Source organism: Lepidochelys kempii, chromosome 9 (genome assembly GCF_965140285.1).
Source record: "Lepidochelys kempii isolate rLepKem1 chromosome 9, rLepKem1.hap1, whole genome shotgun sequence".
NCBI classification, from domain to species: Eukaryota; Metazoa; Chordata; order Testudines; family Cheloniidae; genus Lepidochelys; species Lepidochelys kempii.
Window position 1 is genome coordinate 67,313,655 of NC_136388.1, and position 19,597 is coordinate 67,333,251.

Sequence of the window (19,597 nt, forward strand, 5' to 3'; positions counted from 1 at the left end):
TCGGACTTCCAATTTTTAAAGGATGCCTTTATGCCTCCGATTCTCTCTCACTGCTGTTTAGCCCTGGTGGTATTTTTCAGTCTTCTATTCTTTTAGTTTGTTGTATACACCTAATTTGAGCTTCTATTATGCTGTTTATTAAAAGTTTCCCTGCAGTTTTTAGGCATTTCACTCTTGTGACTGTTCCTTTTAATTTCTATTTAACTAGCTTCCTTATTTTTGTGTAGTTCCCCTTTCTCAATTTAACGTTACTGTGGTGGTTTCTTTTAGGTATTTTCCCACCCCAACAAGGATGTAAAACTTAATTATATTGTGGTTACTATTATGAGCCGTTGAGCTACATTCACTTCTTGGACCACATCTTGTGCTCCTCTTGGAACTAAATCAAGAACTACCTCTCCCCTTGAGTTCCAGGACTACCTACTCCAAGAAGCGGTCATTAATGTTGCCAAGAAATTTTATCGCTGCATCCCTTCCTGAGGCTGTCCATAATGGAATAGAAATCCCTCATTATTATTGAGTTTTCTATTTTGATAGCCTCTCTAATCTCCCTGAGCATTTCACAATCACCATCACCACCACCACCGTGGTCAAGTAGTATACTCCTACAGACTTCGACTCCCTCAGGGAACGGATGGCCAGGATCCCCTGGGGGACTAACTTGAAGGGGAAAGGAGTCCAGGAGAGCTGGCTGTATTTCAAGGAATCCCTGTTGAGGTTACAGGGACAAACCATCCCGATGAGTCGAAAGAATAGTAAATATGGCAGGCGACCAGCTTGGCTTAATGGTGAAATCCTAGCAGATCTTAAACATAAAAAAGAAGCTTACAAGAAGTGGAAGGTTGGACATATGACCAGGGAAGAGTATAAAAATATTGCTCGGGCATGTAGGAATGATATCAGGAGGGCCAAATCGCACCTGGAGCTGCAGCTAGCCAGAGATGTTAAGAGTAACAAGAAGGGTTTATTCAGGTATGTTGGCAACAAGAAGAAAGCCAAGGAAAGTGTGGGCCCCATACTGAATGAGGGAGGCAACCTAGTGACAGAGGATGTGGAAAAAGCTAATGTACTCAATGCTTTTTTTGCCTCTGTTTTCAATAACAAGGTCAGCTCCCAGACTGCTGCGCTGGGCATCACAACATGGGGAAGAGATGGCCAGCCCTCTGTGGAGATAGAGGTGGTTAGGGACTATTTAGAAAAGCTGGATGTGCACAAGTCCATGGGGCCGGACGAGTTGCATCCGAGAGTGCTGAAGGAATTGGCGGCTGTGATTGCAGAGCCATTGGCCATTATCTTTGAAAACTCGTGGCGAACCGGGGAAGTCCCGGATGACTGGAAAAAGGCTAATGTACTGCCAATCTTTAAAAAAGGGAAGAAGGAGGATCCTGGGAACTACAGGCCAGTCAGTCTCACTTCAGTCCCTGGAAAAATCATGGAGCAGATCCTCAAAGAATCAATCCTGAAGCACTTGCATGAGAGGAAAGTGATCAGGAACAGCCAGCATGGATTTACCAAGGGAAGGTCATGCCTGACTAATCTAATCGCCTTCTATGATGAGATTACTGGTTCTGTGGATGAAGGGAAAGCAGTGGATGTATGGTTTCTTGACTTTAGCAAAGCTTTTGACACGGTCTCCCACAGTATTCTTGTCAGCAAGTTAAGGAAGTATGGGCTGGATGAATGCACTACAAGGTGGGTAGAAAGCTGGCTAGATTGTCGGGCTCAACGGGTAGTGATCAATGGCTCCATATCTAGTTGGCAGCCAGTATCAAGTGGAGTACCCCAAGGGTCGGTCCTGGGGCCAGTTTTGTTCAATATCTTCATAAATGATCTGGAGGATGGTGTGGATTGCACTCTCAGCAAATTTGCGGATGATACTAAACTGGGAGGAGTGGTAGATACGCTGGAGGGGAGGGATAGGATACAGGAAGACCTAGACAAATTGGAGGATTGGGCCAAAAGAAATCTGATGAGGTTCAATAAGGATAAGTGCAGGGTCCTGCACTTGGGACGGAAGAACCCAATGCACAGCTACAGACGAGGGACCGAATGGCTAGGCAGCAGTTCTGCGGAAAAGGACCTAGGGGTGACAGTGGACGAGAAGCTGGATATGAGTCAGCAGTGTGCCCTTGTTGCCAAGAAGGCCAATGGCATTTTGGGATGTATAAGTAGGGGCATAGCGAGCAGATCAAGGGACGTGATCATTCCCCTCTATTCGACATTGGTGAGGCCTCATCTGGAGTACTGTGTCCAGTTTTGGGCCCCACACTACAAGAAGGATGTGGATAAATTGGAGAGAGTCCAGCGAAGGGCAACAAAAATGATTAGGGGACTGGAACACATGGGTTATGAGGAGAGGCTGAGGGAGCTGGGATTGTTTAGCCTGCAGAAGAGAAGAATGAGGGGGGATTTGATAGCTGCTTTCAACTACCTGAAAGGGGTTCCAAAGAGGATGGCTCTAGACTGTTCTCAATGGTAGCAGATGACAGAATGAGGATTAATGGTCTCAAGTTGCAGTGGGGGAGGTTTAGATTGGATATTAGGAAAAACTTTTTCACTAAGAGGGTGGTGAAACACTGGAATGCGTTACCTAGGGAGGTGGTAGAATCTCCTTCCTTAGAGGTTTTTAAGGTCAGGCTTGACAAAGCCCTGGCTGGGATGATTTAACTGGGAATTGGTCCTGCTTTGAGCAGGGGGTTGGACTAGATGACCTTCTGGGGTCCCTTCCAACCCTGATATTCTATGGTTCTATGATTCTACTGCTATACTCTTATTCAAGCACGGAATTTCTATCCACAGAGATCCTATGGTACCGTTTGATTCATTTAAAATTTAACTATATTTGACTATGCTTTTCCCCTTCCTCCCCTCCCCCCAGATAGGTCACGCTGGTGGGGGAATGGTATTATTTTGTCATTCCTATATATTTTGTACCCTGGTATTACAGGGTACATCTACTCAGCAAAGAAAAACTTGTGGCTGGCCTGTGCCAGCCGACTTGGGCTTAGGCTACAGCAGGGCTGTTCCACTGCTGAGTAGACTTTCAGGCTGGGTTGGAGCCTGAGCTCTGGAACCCGCAGATGCATCAGAGCAAATGAAGCTAACAGGGCAATTATTGTGTGATCCATCTCCCGTCACCAAGTCAGAGGTCTAGGGACCCCCAAAATCATTGAGTTGCATCCCTGACTACCATGAGTAATAGCAATTAATGGCTAAAGTATTTCAAAACTGACCTGTTGCTTAAGTTATATTATTAGAGAGAAGCAGACACTGATGTTGGAAATCAGATGCAAATGTATGTACTTTGGTCACATTAGGCTCAGAGATGAAGATAACCTTGGAAAAATTATTGTGGAAGGAAAGGTGGAGAATATCACGCTAGGGGATGACCACCAAGGAGATGAAAGGATGATGTATGGCAGATCACTGGAAGGTCCGTTGCTCAATGCTCAAAGTTAGCAACTGATTCCAAAAATTCTGTTGTGTCATCAGTGATACTCAGACATGAACAAATGGATTTACTTTCTTATTCATGCTTTAAGTACTGATCTTACTTTAATCTATAGCTGATTGCATTAACAACTGCTCTGTAATAAAGCAAGCCTAATTTATGTTCACACCTGGATATGAATGTGTTTTGGATCACAGGAGAAGGCGCTCAAAGTCATGGCAGCTCCAGTTACATACATGTGATGCCATGAAGGTAAGCATAACCTTTTCTGAAAAGGGAATAACCTGAATAAAAATTCAGATGCAATCAAACATTCTATTTAGACTTTGGAATAATACACTCGAAGGTTAAAAAAAATATTTTCACCTTCTTAACATGAATACATGTTGCTCCTGTTTAATTTATACTGGCACACCACGGATTCAAGCTTCTATGTGCTAGCGTTGCTTAACATTCTCAAAACTATGCTAACTTTCTATTATACTCCCTCGAAACCTTATCATATTTCAGCATCTTGTTTGTGCTCAGTTGACAAATTAAGAGCCTCCAGTAGGTAATAATTATCCATTACTCGTGGTAGTAGCAAACTGTTAGATTTTTTTATGCTTTCAACTTCAACTGAGAGCTCTTAAAATACAACAGTTAATTGAATCTGCTCACCAAAATGAGCCATCACAAAGAACCTGTTCCTCTCAATGCCTCTTTAGAACAAAGTGCTTAGTCATTTAAAGCATTAAATCTGATTCTTTCATGCACATTTTCCTTTACTGGGGTCGATTGGATTGATCTGGAAAATCTGAAATCCTCCCACATAGATTCTCCTGGAGCCGATTTAGGTATCAAAGCAGTAGTGTATTAACAATTAAGACCCTTTGCTACTTATTTGTTCCAAAGGTGCTCTGCCACTTGCTAGCTTTCTGAAAGAATAGTCAGTCCTAAGGAAAGGAATTAGATTGCCTATTTCAACTTACATGCTCAGAAGCGTTAAAAATCCTCAGTCATCTAACACTCACAGAAACTATACATAGACAGTCATACAGTAGCTCCAAGAAAATATGAGTTAAATTGGAACTGAGAAAGCTATGAAACAAAGCAAACCATGGTCTTTTGCTGCAAGTTATATGTGAATACAATTACCTCTGATGTACATAAGCTATACACACTTACTTTTTTAAAAGCAGGTTTCCATGTTACTGAGGAAGAAGCATGATTGTAGTAATTTTGCCATAAATGTCACTGTTATCATAGGCCCTAACACATTAATGTTTATACATGAAACCTTAAGACCCTGAAGAAAATGTAGTGTTATTTGTATATAAAAGGTCTTTTTGTATTAGTAAGCCCTCCAGTCTTTTTCAGAGATCACTTAATCCTTTCACAACATTCACATAAGCAGTAAAACTTCTGGTATTGCTCTAACTGTGCTATTTGAAGATTGTTTAAAACAGTTATTTATCAAGGATAGCAATCTCAAATTTGTTCTACTTTTGTTAAGTCCTTTGTGGTTCTCTGTAGACCTGAATTAGGCAACTCTTGAACATGCCATACACTCAGGCAAGTTTTACTGATTATTCAGTCAATTGACAGATTATGTAGCTCAAATTAAATATCTGTCCTTTGTATGAAGTGCATAGGGTATGTCTTGGTGTTTCACAATAGTAGCTAGCTCCGCAGCCAAAGTGTCAAGTCTCAAAGTAAGGTGGAAGAACTATTCATTGACATCTCACATTTCAAAACTGTTGATACACATGAAAATATAAGAAAAAAACTGAGCAAATTGCTTACCATCATTTTTTCAAAGAGATCCATAACTTCTTTTTCTGATAAATTCATACAACGATCATCAAACAATGGTTGGGCAACTGGAAATTCACTTATAGAGGCTTGAGAATCAGGGTGCTGAATGAGAGGTTTCTCTTTTTTTACAGCTGATTTTCTAAAACTGGTTAATCTGTCACGCTGAAAACATAAAAGATATTTTAAAATAATTCCTATATATATATATATGCACAATATGAGAAAGCAGCATAAATCTTTATTGATCAAATTGCATGCTCATGATGCAACGAACATACCAAGTGTTATTTTAAGTAGCAAGGCCAAAAATCAGAGACTGTACTATTTATAAATTGGTAAAACTCCTCGTTCTCACAGAATTTTTCCCCCCCCCATTCAGAATTAAGTTTAATCCACAGTAGTGGCACTGAAGTATAGCCTACATCACCACATTTAATTCCCATTCTCATATTCAGCTACACACCAGTACATTAGGGTCTCAAAAATCTTGCAAGATAGTTGGAACGGGGAGAAGGGCATGCTGCACATCAACTGGTAACAGTCCTGTTAGCCAATTTCTGATGAACATGGATAAATTTGAGGACAATTGCCCAATCCTCTTTTACCTGAAGACTGGTGGTGGGTTTTTGGAGGATAGCTGAAATGGCAAAATTTTGGGGATAATCACGGCTTCACCAGGTGTACACAATATTGCCACATAAAGAAATTTTCCAGAGGAATACAAAGTATCTTAAAGTTTTGTCACCAACTTTTCTGTTGTTGAGTACAGTCTCTTGTAATTAGCACGTAGTGTCACAAATCAGTCAATCGTTTTACTGCATAGAAACAGCCATTCACAGTTTAATACACTTGCCGAACATTAGTAAAAGCATACCATGTGATCTGCAATGAAGGTTCTTAACTAAAACTGAATGGGTTGTATTCCTTTTCCCCCCTTTAGAAGTGCATGCATACTCAGTTAGTTTATTATTACAAGAGGAGAAAGAATCATTCCACCAGTTAGAGTGATCTTGTGATCCTTCATTCTAAGGCTGTTTGTTACCATATTAATTAATACACAATTCTATCCGGATAGCTGTTAGTCAGAAAACCTGTTATCTTATACCACCAACTGAAGAATGAAATACTTGTTATGTCTGCTTTAACATCAATGCAAACAAACCATTTAACAAATCTCATTATTGAGGTATATTTTATGGAATCGAACAGCCTTAAGAAGACGGATTCAGTAAAACAGTCCATTTGCAACCAGGGATGGCAGGTTTGCAGAAATTTTGGTGGTGCCCAGAACCCGCCCCTGCCCAAACTCCACCTCCTAAGCTCCAGCCCCCCACCTGCCCAAGCTCTGGGAGGGTGTTTGGGTGGGGGAGGACGTCTGAGGTGCAAGCCCTGGCCTGGGGCAGGGGATTGGAGTGCAGGAGGGGTGCAGGCTCTGGGAGGGAGTTTGGGGGAGTGCAGGGGTGGGTCTGGGGATGAGGGTTTGGCATGTAGGAGGGGGATCAGGGTTGGGGCAGAGGGTCAGGGTGTGGGGGGTGAGGGCTCTAGCTGGGGCTGGAGATGAGGGGATTGGGGTGTTGGAGAGGCAGGGCTAGGGCAGAGGGTTGGGGTGGGGCAGGGCTGGGGATGAGTTTGGGGTGCAGGCAAGCTGGGACTGGGGCCAGAGAGGAGGACTCCCCCCAGCCCTTTCCCCGCCAGCAACAACGAGCTCTGAGGGAGAGCACCCCCTCCCCTCCCCCAACAGCACACTCACCCCCAGCACTGTCACTGCATGTGCTCCTAGGGTCACACTCAGGTCCAGGAATCTCCCTCGCCTCCCCTGTGGTGGATGCCGGGGCGGGGGCTACATGCACCTTCTCCCCTCCTGTTGCCCCTCACTGTAGCCTCACTGGGGGTGGTGGATGGGGCAGGAGCAGTGAGTGCAGGAGCAGCGTGGGGCAGGAGCAGTGAGTGCAGGCGGGGGGTGGAGGGCAGCTGTACTGGTGGAGGGTCCTGCTGGAAAACAAAAGGGTGTGAGGGGGAAGGGGAAGGGCAGCCTACCCTGACACTGGTGGTTGGGGGGGGCACTAGCACCCTGCGGCAGCAGTTGATGCAGGGAGGCAGCATGAAGCTACAGGGGAGAAGCAGGGATGCTCTGCTCCAGGGCCCAGGGAGGTGCGCGGGGACAACAAGGAGGCCGGGGGACACTCAAGGGAGGCGCAGGGGCGCAGCAGGTGGGGTCGGGGGGAGACCCAGCCCCAAACATTGGTGGAGCCAGGCACCCGGGCCCTGAATATTGCCGGAGCCCGGGGCACCACGAGAGAATGTAACTCGCTGCCTGTTTGCAACAGGCTTAAGCAGCTTATTTAAGGTTACAGGTGTATTTTTTGTAGAATTTTTTTCATAAAAGTGATTAACTTAAACTGTTTTACATATTGTTAAGTAATAAATCAATAGGTTAAAAGTTTGGTTGTCTACAATTAACACTTACAACTTATTCAAGACTCAAATTTGGTTTTCAATTCCACTTGACTTTTCATGAAATGGGGAAGGGGGAGCAAGGAATAAGTTAGTACTGTAAGACTTACTTTACCAAAACTGAAAACAGGTAACCCTATATAAGCTGCATCCCTTTTGCTTAATGTATTTTTGACCTAAATCAAGCATTTGGGGATAGTGACAATCATTCAAAATACTGGATTTAAGAATAGCTGCGACAGATTGGTATTTTTACCTATAAATTAATTTACAGTTTTTTACCACCCCCAATTACTGCAAATATTTGTAGAACCCAACAAGTGAAACATTTAATATCCTTTAAATACAGGCTACATTGTCCACAACCTTTTGAGTAAGACAGCATGCACTGTAGACAAAAGTTGCCATGAAGACCTTACCACATCATCTGCCAAAGTTTTTATTTGAATGTTCTATTAAAAACCAAAGAAAAAAGAAAAAGCAAGTTACCTTTGTGTGAAACAAAGAAAAAATTAAGCTCTTGTACATTAATGTGGAAACAGTAACTAAAATCCTCCTTTAGCTGATTTAATAGAAACAAATTGAGATTTATTAATGGGTTTAAGCTAGCAAGACAGATAATTATAACCCCTTACAGCATTACTTTCCCTCCACCCAGAAAGATGAGTTGTAGGATGTTAAGTTATTAATTTCGACATACCATTCAGCATCAAACTTAAACACTTTTCATCAAACTCACTCTGGGATTCTAGTAACCAGTGCAAGAACTGTTATATCTAAGTCCGAGTTTACTTAGTTTTACAACTTGAAAATTTGATGATTTAAGATTTGTGTGGAGGAAGTTATTTCCAGCAGGAGCACCCTTCTCTCAATTTTGCCAGAAGACTCAATCTGGACAGATCTAGCAGTGTCAATGTTTCATTTCTTTAAAAGCTTTATTTTGTTCTCACCTGGCTCACATTAAAAAGTAATGTATATTTCAGGTAACTGTCACCACATACTACTTAAGAACCATTGAGTTAGTAATGGCTTTGGTAGTTTGAGCAGGAACCATTCCAGAGTTCTAGAGAAAAATGTCACTGATTTACATGAGCTATCCAAAACCATGAATTGATAGTTATTTGCCAGCATGGCAGAGAATTAGCTATAGTGTGGTCCCTCCATTAAAGATCCCATATCTCAGTGATGGAGTATCTAAACGGAGCCCTTCCCATTTATTCTAATTGCTTTCCCCATCCAGACAATCAAAGCCATATAATTTTATAGGGACTATGTTTTACTCACCCAGCTAGCTTTCTTTCATGTACCAGTCTCCCGCAGATACTCAGTAGTGTAGCTTTAGCTAGCTCAGATATGGCTAAGTAAAAAGTTGTGCATCAGCAGCATACTATAGCCACTGCAACCCACATAGTTATGTTGCACTGTTAACAGCCTCTCCTACATTAGGAACAAGAGCCTTGACAAGATGGAGCCCTGAAAAACTGATAATTTCCTCAGGGAGGAGAAATTGCACAACGCTTTTAGAGAATATTCACCAGGGTAGGGGAGCAACCCAAAACCTATCCAATCATCCACTTGCTATGGTTTGCAACTCAGTCACTACTCCTTCACTGTCTACGGTATCCAAAGGCTGCAGACATTGCTTTATTGTGAATATTTCATCTTTCTTTATTGCCAGATCATCCACTTACGCTGCCCTACATTCTATACCCAAGTCAATCATCAAATTGACAAGCACTAATGAACTCTGAAACCACCAAATATTGTGCCATCAGTAATGGATACTGTGTAAAATAAAGCATTAGGTTCTGGAAACTAAGGGGAGCTTCAAAGACAGCAGCACTTGTGATAGCTCAACCAGTGTAGTTAATGCTTCTACCACCCACAAAGTAGCCCTTTTGTTACCAGTGCTACCACTTGCTATTGTACTCCTTAACCTCCCAGCAAGGCTTACCGGTTTGACAGACAAGCTCCCCTACACTCTCCAGTTTTGCATATACTGTACTTTCAAAGTAGCAGCCAATGTTTTACTCAAGTATTTGGAGACTGCCCCGTTACTGGCTCATACAGCTCACCTTGAGTTACAGTGGATGTTGCTTAATTGCAACCCTAATATTAACAAACTTCATGTTAATAGCAACTTTTGCCAGGAACCAAACCATCCAACTGTCTTTAACATTAATGGTATTTGGATACTGGCAACAGGCCTGCCGCTTATTCATTTTGGGGGCTGGGGGTGTAGGGGAAAAGGAGACCGGACCACAGGCAGATTTGCAGCCAGGAAAGGAAGCACCAAGACAGGTCTTTCTGAGTTACAGGCATGTTTTGCAGGGCTGCAACCGGTGCTCAGCACATCCCAATGCTTCCTTACCTGGCAGCTGCACCACAATCTTGCCTACACCCACGGACCTGCTGCCCACACAGGAGGTAACAGGCTGAGGTGCCCATAACCCCACAAAATGGGGGAACCCCTGCTGGAGTCCCCAGTGCTTCAGGCTAGGGGGCCTGGCTTTCATTCTGCCAGTTCTCAAGTATGACCTACAGATTTAAATTGTACAATGCTTCTGAAAAAGCTCTGGAAAAACTCTCAAAACCTAAAATTATTTACTTGTTTTTAATCATAGAATTTAATTCTTATTTAATTCTAATTCAAAGACTTTAGAAAACTTAATTTTATTAACTAATGACAGTAAAAACAGTTTAAAATGGGAATTCATTTTATTCATGAAGTTTATAATGGTTTAACACTAAAGTGAGTTGCTTAGAGCAACTATAAGTAACTTTTCAATTCTCCCTCCTCTTGGCCCTGCAACTCAGAATGTACAAAGCTCACACTTAGATATTTAAATAATACCTCAGCAAAAGTAGTGAATACCACACTACACATTTAGTATTTTGAAAATTCAAATTACAGGCCCAAAATTTCCATTAACTCATACCTCAATGGGGATATTTTTACTTGGCAATTATTATTTTTGAAATATTTCAGAACAGCAAAGCTACAATCTAAAGGTTTTAATTTTAACTGATTTCGACAGGTGTTCCCACTAGGAAATGATTGTTCTGCACTTCTAAAAGAGGCCAGTTCCATTCAGGTATCTAGATGTGGACTTAATTTTAGCCATTAAGATTTGTCAACTTTGGCCTTAGGAAGGTTAACTACTTATGTGACAGTAATGGTTATGTCCTCAGTAGCTGAAGTCATAAAATATTGATCAATCTGCCTCCATGCATGTTTGTAGTCCAGAATACGTGCATGGTTAAACCAAAGTTATCAAATCGAAGTGTAATTCATAGTCTACGGCAGCTGGTAAGCCCGTTAGTAACCAGTTATTTATTCTTACTATTTGATATCTGTTTTAACACGAAAAGGCTCGATCATTTACCCTTTAGGTCCATTTCTACTGGGCCTGAAATGCGTGACTAACCATAATCTGAAGAGTCATGAGGTCACTCAATTTGTGCATGATTGATACACAGAACCTGCCTAGGTACGTGTCATTAACTGGTGTTTCCACACAGATACATTCCACCCTTTTTCAAAGACTTCTTTTTTAAAAAGTTAAATTTAAGCAAAATTGCTTCATTAACCCACTTTCATTCCAGCACCTGTGAGATCAACCCTGAACAACCCTAAACAGAAACTTGAAATATACAGTAACTCCTCGCTTAATGTTGTAGTTATGTTCCTGAAAAATGCGACTTTAAGCAAAATGATGTTAAGCGAATCCAATTTCCCTATAAGAATTAATGTAAATGGAGGGCGGGGTTAGGTTCCAGGGAAAAAAATTTCACCAGACAAAAGACTATATATATACACACACAGTATAAGTTTTAAACAATTTAATACTGTATACAGCAATGATGATTGTGAAGCTTGGTTGAGGTGATGAAGTTAGACGGTGGAAGAGGATGGGATATTTCCCAGGGAATGCCTTACTGCTAAATGATGAACTAGCAATCAGCTGAGCCCCCAAGGGTTAACACATAGTTGTTAATATAGCCTCACACTGTACAAGACAACACAAATGGACAGAGGGGAAACAGCATGGCAGACAGAGACAGAGACACACCCTATGTGTGGGAGAGAGGGAGGGGAGGGGAGAGGGAGAGAGACTCTAAGTACACTGCCTTTTTAGATCAGGAAGCTGAGACAGCAGCTCCTTCCTTCAAGCTCCCTCCGTCCTAAGCCCTGTCACATCACGTCCCACCCCCACCCCACTCCCCGCTCTATGGAGACAGGGTAAGCGGATGGCAAGGGGGAGGGGGAGACCCCAATATTAGCCTCCCTCTTCCCCCCCACCACCAGCCCCACAAAACAAGCAGGAGGCTCCCAGGAGCAGTTCCAAAGCAGAGAGCAGGAGCAGCACATGGCAGTTGGGAGAGGGACAGGGAACTGCCTGAACTGATAGCCTCCTCGGCTGCTGCTGCACAGGGACCTAGGGAGCCTATGGGGGGGCTACCAGTCTACCCTGGTTCCAAGCCCCCACCAGCTATCTGCAAAGGGCTGCTCTTTCTGCAAGCAGTGGACAAAGCAGGTGGCTGCCAAACAACATTATAAGGAAGCATTGCACAACTTTAAATGAGCATGTTCCCTAATTGATCAGTAACATAACAAAACAATGTTAACCGGGACGACTTTAAGTGAGGAGTTAGTGTATTTTTATTTAACAATCCCAATTTTTAGCCAAGATTCACACATACTGTTTATTACCTTCTCCTTGAACACCAATTCTTAAACTCTGTTTAATGTTAAATACTGAATTATTGTCTCCTGTTTAGTCATTAAAGTCTGCAAATAAAGTTCAACAGCACTGGCTTTTCTTTGCCTCCATAGCAGCTAGCTTGTGGGCTTCAATTTATGTACCTGAAGTCTTTCACAATTTTCTAACCTTGTTTATCACCTTTCTAAACAATAGTGATTAAAAGCGTCCTCCTCCCATGTCAAGGCTGAATCCCCACTCTGGTCCTTCGAGCACAGAAGGTGGGGGCCCGCAAGGATTCTAAAAATTAATACTAGCCACTCCAAGCTTGTGTTAAAATCCCAAGGTTACAGCTTTTCTCTGACCTTGGACGGGTAGATGCTGCCACCACCCAAGGGCAAAAACCCCTTTGAGAACCCAGGAAAGCGCATTTGGGAATTTCTTCCTGTGGTGTACTCACTCTCTCTCACAAACACAAACATCCCCACCCACCCCGGGGAAGAGCTGGGAGGGAAAACCAAGGGAATCAGCTGTTGCCACCAGCTAATCAAACAACATGTCCACAAACCTCTTAGGACGCAAAAATTCAATCCTATCCTTAAAAAAGGTACATTTTATTAAGAATAAAAAAAGAAAGAAGATACATCTGGAAATTTAGGCTAATGCTAGATTTAAAAAAAAAAAATACAAAATTTAAGAATCAAGAATAACTTTGAGGTCCAGCTTAAAGGTTACAAGCAAAACAAAAGTATTTGGGGTTAGCACAGAGGAGTCCACATACCATAAAGAAATAAAAAGAAATAAACCTAAGCACATCTTCCTAGACATTTCCTGGTCTATTTACATATCTGTGTGTTTCAAATGAGTATAGAATCATAGAATATCAGAGTTGGAAGGGACCCCTGAAGGTCATCTAGTCCAACCCCCTGCTTAAAGCAGGACCAATTCCCAGTTAAATCATCCCAGCCAGGGCTTTGTCAAGCCTGACCTTAAAAACCTCTAAGGAAAGAGATTCTACCACCTCCCTAGGTAACGCATTCCAGTGTTTCACCACCCTCTTAGTGAAAAAGTTTTTCCTAATATCCAATCTAAACCTCCCCCACTGCAACTTGAGACCATTACTCCTCGTTCTGTCATCTGCTACCATTGAGAACAGTCTAGAGCCATCCTCTTTGGAACCCCCTTTCAGGTAGTTGAAAGCAACTATCAAATCCCCCCTCATTCTTTTCTTCTGCAGGCTAAACAATCCCAGCTCCCACAGCCTCTCCTCATAAGTCATGTGTTCTAGACCCCTAATCATTTTTGTTGCCCTTCGCTGGACTCTCTCCAATTTATCCACATCCTTCTTGTAGTGTGGGGCCCAAAATTGGACACAGTACTCCAGATGAGGCCTCACCAATGTCAAATAGAGGGGAATGATCACGTCCCTCGATCTGCTCGCTATGCCCCTACTTATACATCCCAAAATGCCATAAGCCTTCTTGGCAACAAGGGCACACTGCTGACTCATATCCAGCTTCTCGTCCACTGTCACCCCTAGGTCCTTTTCCGCAGAACTGCTGCCTAGCCATTTGGTTCCTCGTCTGTAGCGGTGCATTGGATTCTTCCGTCCTAAGTGCAGGACCCTGTACTTATCCTTATTGAACCTCATCAGATTTCTTTTGGCCCAATCCTCCAATTTGTCTAGGTCCTTCTGTATCCTATCCCTCCCCTCCAGCGTATCTACCACTCCTCCCAGTTTAGTATCATCCGCAAATTTGCTGAGAGTGCAATCCACACCATCCTCCAGATCATTTATGAAGATATTGAACAAAACCGGCCCCAGGACCGACCCTTGGGGCACTCCACTGGATACTGGCTGCCAACGAGACATGGAGTAGTTTCTAGGTATGATCAGATGATGTTTCACACCTGGCCCAAGCTCTTAAAGCATAGCTGCTCTGCCCCTCCTCTCCAGGAAAGCACCACAGACAGACAAAGGGGAAGTTGTGTTCCCTCCAATTTTAAGTTCTAGCCTTCCCATTGGGTCTTTTGGTCAGGTGCCCACTCCCTCCCTTTCACCCATGGACTTAACCATTTACAGGTAAAGCAAGGAGAAAACAGCTACTAACAGGGATTTTATAGCTAACTGGGTGTCCATAAAAGAGACCTACCCAGCCCCCTTCATTTATCACATCCCATAACACAGTTTCCCATTTTTCGCCTCCTGAAGAATTAGCTTACTTTGCCATAATTCCTCATTTTCTTCAGTCCAATTTTTTCTTCTCATCTAGGTCCCCTGGAGGTCTCACTGGGTTCTGAATTTTTATCTAAATTAATACACTTTCTTCTTTTCCATATCAATAAAGACCATAATGAGACCAAAAGAACTATGCAGCACCCCTTTACCAGTCATAAAAAGTACAAGTAACATTACTCTGCTGACTCTCTGTGCTAAGTTTCAATCTAATTAATTTTGAAATAGAATTTAGTGTAGCACTCTATCACATCAATAACGTATCTAAGATTTAATAGCTTATAACTGACATTAGTTCTGCCTTATTAAGCCCACAATTGTATCCTACTTTTTACTACACTTGGGAGAGGCGGGGCGGGGGGGGAATTATTTGTTTGTTTTCAAGTAATACTGGTTCTGCTCACGGTTAAGCTTGTATTTTACTGAGAGCCATTTTTCATAGAAGGCAAATGACCAGTACTGGGAACACCACCAAATTTCCTTGATATTTTGATGGCTATTATCAACTAAACAATATTTTGAAGGTGCCAGAAATCCCAGCATATAATGAAGTTTTTAACTGCTTTCTAGATCTTCAGAGTTTCTTTATTCAACTGAAGTATCTCCAAGATATTTAAGAAAGTGGACAGCATGTTTTTTCCCCTCATATTCAAGGGTTTTCTCTCAATTTCTTCTCTTCTCTATTTTCTTCATGCTTGTCTACATGCCACTCAAGAGAGTGGATCACTCAAAGAGCAGGCCAACCGATTTCAGCTAAAGGTCACCCTCTACCAACCTTGTGCCCTGCATCCTATTTGGTTATGCTTCATCACCTCCACATCTCTGGCTTCTTCGTTCATGTGTAATGATGTAAATATTTAGCAAGAAATTGCTTTTCATTTTTACTTCCATGAAAAACTCTCAAGTCTCAGACAATAACCAAAGAGCTCAAGTGTCACTCAGGAGGCTGTCCACTTAGTATTTTTCCCCTATACAGCCCCCCCGACCTTTGTTTTAATTGCATCAGTACCATATTCTCCAAATATTTAGGGTCATTACTTGGGAAAACAATAAAAGGATTTAACTAAAGGGGAAAAAGATACCAGTGAAATTTTGTATATTCTGTTGTAAGCAATTCTAGTGATAGAAGATTCAGTAAAGCATAATGCATCCAGAAAGCTTGATTTCTGAGTAATCTCCAACAATGGGCGGGGGGGATGGGCTGAGAGCATCCTTTAGCGGTATGGGCATACTTATTTTTGGTTTATTTCCTTTAAATGTGTCATAAATCAGTAATGATTAAGTTTTATTTTTTCCTTTGCCATCACACAGTAAAATGGACTGAACCTTTCCAAAAAATCAATGTTTTAACAAAAGCTATAAAGGCATTGTCCAAAACATGTGGCTATTCCCTTCTTACAACCAAGTTATCTGAACACATTTTTAATGGATCCAACAATGAAGATTAAATACTTGAAGCTTAACATTACAAACCACATTTTGTTAAAAATTATACATAAAAAGTTATCACAAGAGTAGTGTCATAACAAACTAGGATTATTGTTGTACTCTTTACCCAACTGTAGCATTTAAAGTAAGTAATAATTCCTTCATAATTAAGGCAAAAAACTGTATTTCTAGTATAAAAAGTTTCAATAATGGTTCCAAAAATTAAATTAAAAAATGAAGCCTCACACTAAACATTAGACAGTCTACAAAATAGACTAGGGATCCTAATGAATTTAAATCAATTATGTGTTAAAGAATTATGAATGAAAACTAATGAACCTTTTAAAAATTCCTATGTCTATGTGGCGTTTTGTATAGACAGATCACCCAACTTACTACTTGTAGTATAACTAGAGGCATATTCCATTTTAAAAGCTAAAAAGAGGTTCTCTCCACCCTCCTGTGTTTGACATACTGATTGGGGAGAGCATTTTAGTTTAACAGTTGTCTCCCAGAGCATATTCTCACAGCAGTGGTTACCAGCACAGTTCAGGGGCAACCACTGGTAATACCATTTTTTGCCTCATTAACCCAATAAGATTTCACACTGTTCCACTCAGGGTCTCTATCTTCAAAGGAGTTTTTCCAGCATCTCATAGAATGGAGCCCTAATCCTGATGGGGGGGGGGGGGGGGGGGGAGTGTTCAGTGATACCATAAAACAAATAAAGATTGGTGGGAAATGGCCATCTGGTTCTTTTAAAATGACCACTATACTATCTATCAACAGATACAAACAAATATTTTTTTTTTCAATTTACTCGGTGAAAATAAGTTTCCATAGTACTGAATTTATATATGTCACAAACAGCATGCACGTCATTTTAAAAAGGATTGCTATCCACCAGCTCTGGCACATGTGAACCCATTACTTTGCTAGATTTAAGTTTGCTGATGGAAGCATATCAATGTGTTTTATATGTTTACTGCCAGAAATCCCAACAATCTGTACACAGCTTCAATCAACTGCACCAGACAGAAGTTTCCCTATCTGAAATAGCTTACAAGATTAACGGCACAAGGAGATACAGTATGAAGAGCATGAAAGAGAACCATGCAGAAGCTGATCAGTGCACAATGAGCTAAAGACAGCTTTGTGCTGCCAATCAGGAATATATATTTTTTCTAACTGATTTCTCATTTTCTTATAGTTTTGAATATTTGTTTTATTATAATAGATTTATGGGTTTATATTAAAGAATATTGGCTGTAATGCAAGGGACCTACAGGACACATCCTGTATGTTGAGCTAAGGCAAAATTAGCATACATATATGGCTGTGACCTTTAAAAATAGATAGATAAAGGATGCATGGAAGCAGGTTGGCAAAGGGAGCTTCCTAAGTTCTTATCTTTTAAACTCAACAGGTCCACCACAAGAAAAAAAAAACGGGTAGGACAAAAATAACTGATGTGACAATGATGTAATGCCATTAATATGTCATCAATACGTACAAATATGCCAGCCTATGAAGTACAACTAATAACATTTTGTGGGTGAGAAAATCAAGTTTGAACATAGGAGGAGGGCCTGAGTGTTCAAGCTCTAAAAGGGGTGACCCACCATGCCAAGGAAGCTTCTGAGTTTTAAATTCCAGTTGTGCTAAGCTTCTGAGTTCCAAAGCTTCTAAGTAAAACTGTAAGTTAGCTTCGATAGCTCTTAAGCTTCTTCTAAGCTCTGCACCTCCCACTCAAAAACTGAGGAACTAAAACCTGAATCTGAACTCTTTTGGCATGCCAGAGGCAAGGCTGGTTCTCTGTCTCTTACCACCAGGTTATCAAGAAAGGTGAGAGTATATCAATCAAAAGCTTTACACTATATAATAATATCACATGTATCTCTAAAACAATATTATTTCATTTGTAACTAATTATTTGAGCATTTAATTACTGTTTGACTACTATTCCATTTATCTCAAAAGTCTTTAAGGCTACATTTGTCTCAGTGTAAGTGTGCTGGTCATACCCCTGAGTCCTTGCAAACACTATGTAGCCTAATTCTGAAACAAAACGCTTTTCTTCTAATCAAATTAATTGGTAAGCCTATAACCCATATTACCCAAGTTAATATTATTAACTTCCTAAAACCAGGCAACATAAGTAAGATTGGCTTGGCAGGCCAATCAACTGACTGGACAAATATTTTCAAATATTCCAGCAAGAATGCCAGGATGTAGGCTGCAGCCTACCTTTTTGATTGCATCATAGTACCATCTGTTAGACGCCTACTTAAATGTCTTGATCATGCATTTTACTGTAAGTTAATGTCACCTATTGGGGAAAAGGTGAGCACCTTGATTGTTCTAAAAGACTCCAACCAAACATTTTATGTATGTTTATATTTCTTCCTTTGTGTACGAGGCCATCAATGTACATGGTGTTTAATAGGACTTGTAAACCAAGTTGAGATATGGATCCTTCCCCAAAGAGCTTACAAATCTAAACTGATTAGACAAACGTACAGAATAACTCCGAAGGGACTGGGGGGAAAGGAGGAGGGGAGAAGAAGGTTCACATTCATTAAACTTCCACCCCCAGAGAAAAGATGCACAGCCATTAAGCTGCTTGAAGAGTTGGCCTGCTGCCAACATAGTATAAATCCATTTAAAGTGACATTGTTAGTATGTTTTATTTTTTTTAATTTCTCTTGCTTTTGTAGTTGTTCAGTCTTCAGTAACTGTCACACTTCAATACTAGATTAACATGGTTAAAAAAAAAGTGGTTTTTTTTACGACTCAGCCCTTCATATTTGAATTAATATATCTCATTTAAGTAATTTCTTTTAAAATTAGACCTAAATACTGAAGGCTTGCCCTACAGAAGACCATAACATCTTACTCTGTTATCTTTCTAATAAATTAGTGCTTTAAAATGTCTGAACAATTATTCTGGGATTGGTCAAATGCTCAACCCTGAAGTTAGATGAGATTAAATGTATGTGTAGACGGTTTTCATGTGTTTTCTCAAATTGCATTTACCTGCTAAATAAAAATACTTAAAAGAGTGTTGGTGAAAAATCACTTTCTGAAGGGAGGCGAAGCAAGCAGCAAAAACATAGTCAGACCTGCATGGTCATATGCCACTGTAAGCATAGAATCATGTGCTTAAGTCCTAATGTAAACAGAAGAACAATGAAATTCCACCATAAGACAAGTATGGGAAAAGGCACAACTTCTTCGAGACAGGTACATGGACAGATGTGCAGTTAGCCCCATAACTAAGACATGACATTTGGCAACTGGATTGTTCAGTTATGTATGGGCTACATTTTCACCTGTATTTAAGTACTGGGAATTGATCCAAAGGCTATTTAGGGACCATTTTATAACAAGTTCTCAATCCATTTCCTGGACTGCAAAAGGAAATGGATTAAATTAGTCTTTCACCCCAGTTTTCATCACCATAGTTAAAGCAAACTTTCTTCCAATGCCAGTGCCAAACCAGTTATATGAACAGATGGCTTCCCCTCT

The 19,597-nt window shown here is 41.1% G+C and overlaps 1 protein-coding gene across 8 annotated transcripts in view; it reads right to left on the bottom strand.

Moving 5' to 3' along the window:
• DIAPH2 (diaphanous related formin 2) overlaps positions 1-19,597 on the bottom strand; it is an 807,504-nt gene that overhangs the window by 775,301 nt on the left and 12,606 nt on the right. For 7 of the 8 annotated variants that reach the window (XR_012160923.2, XM_073360856.2, XM_073360854.1 and 4 more), the window contains exons 2-3: positions 8,122-8,154; positions 5,237-5,410 (exon numbers count right to left, since the gene is read on the bottom strand). Coding sequence is in view for 7 of the 8 variants with exons in the window: in XM_073360856.2 (XP_073216957.1) it covers positions 5,237-5,410; positions 8,122-8,154 (207 nt within the window). In the remaining variant the exon portion in view is untranslated. The remainder of the gene's footprint in view (positions 1-5,236; positions 5,411-8,121; positions 8,155-19,597) is intronic. The other variant, XM_073360855.2, reaches the window with a different exon arrangement.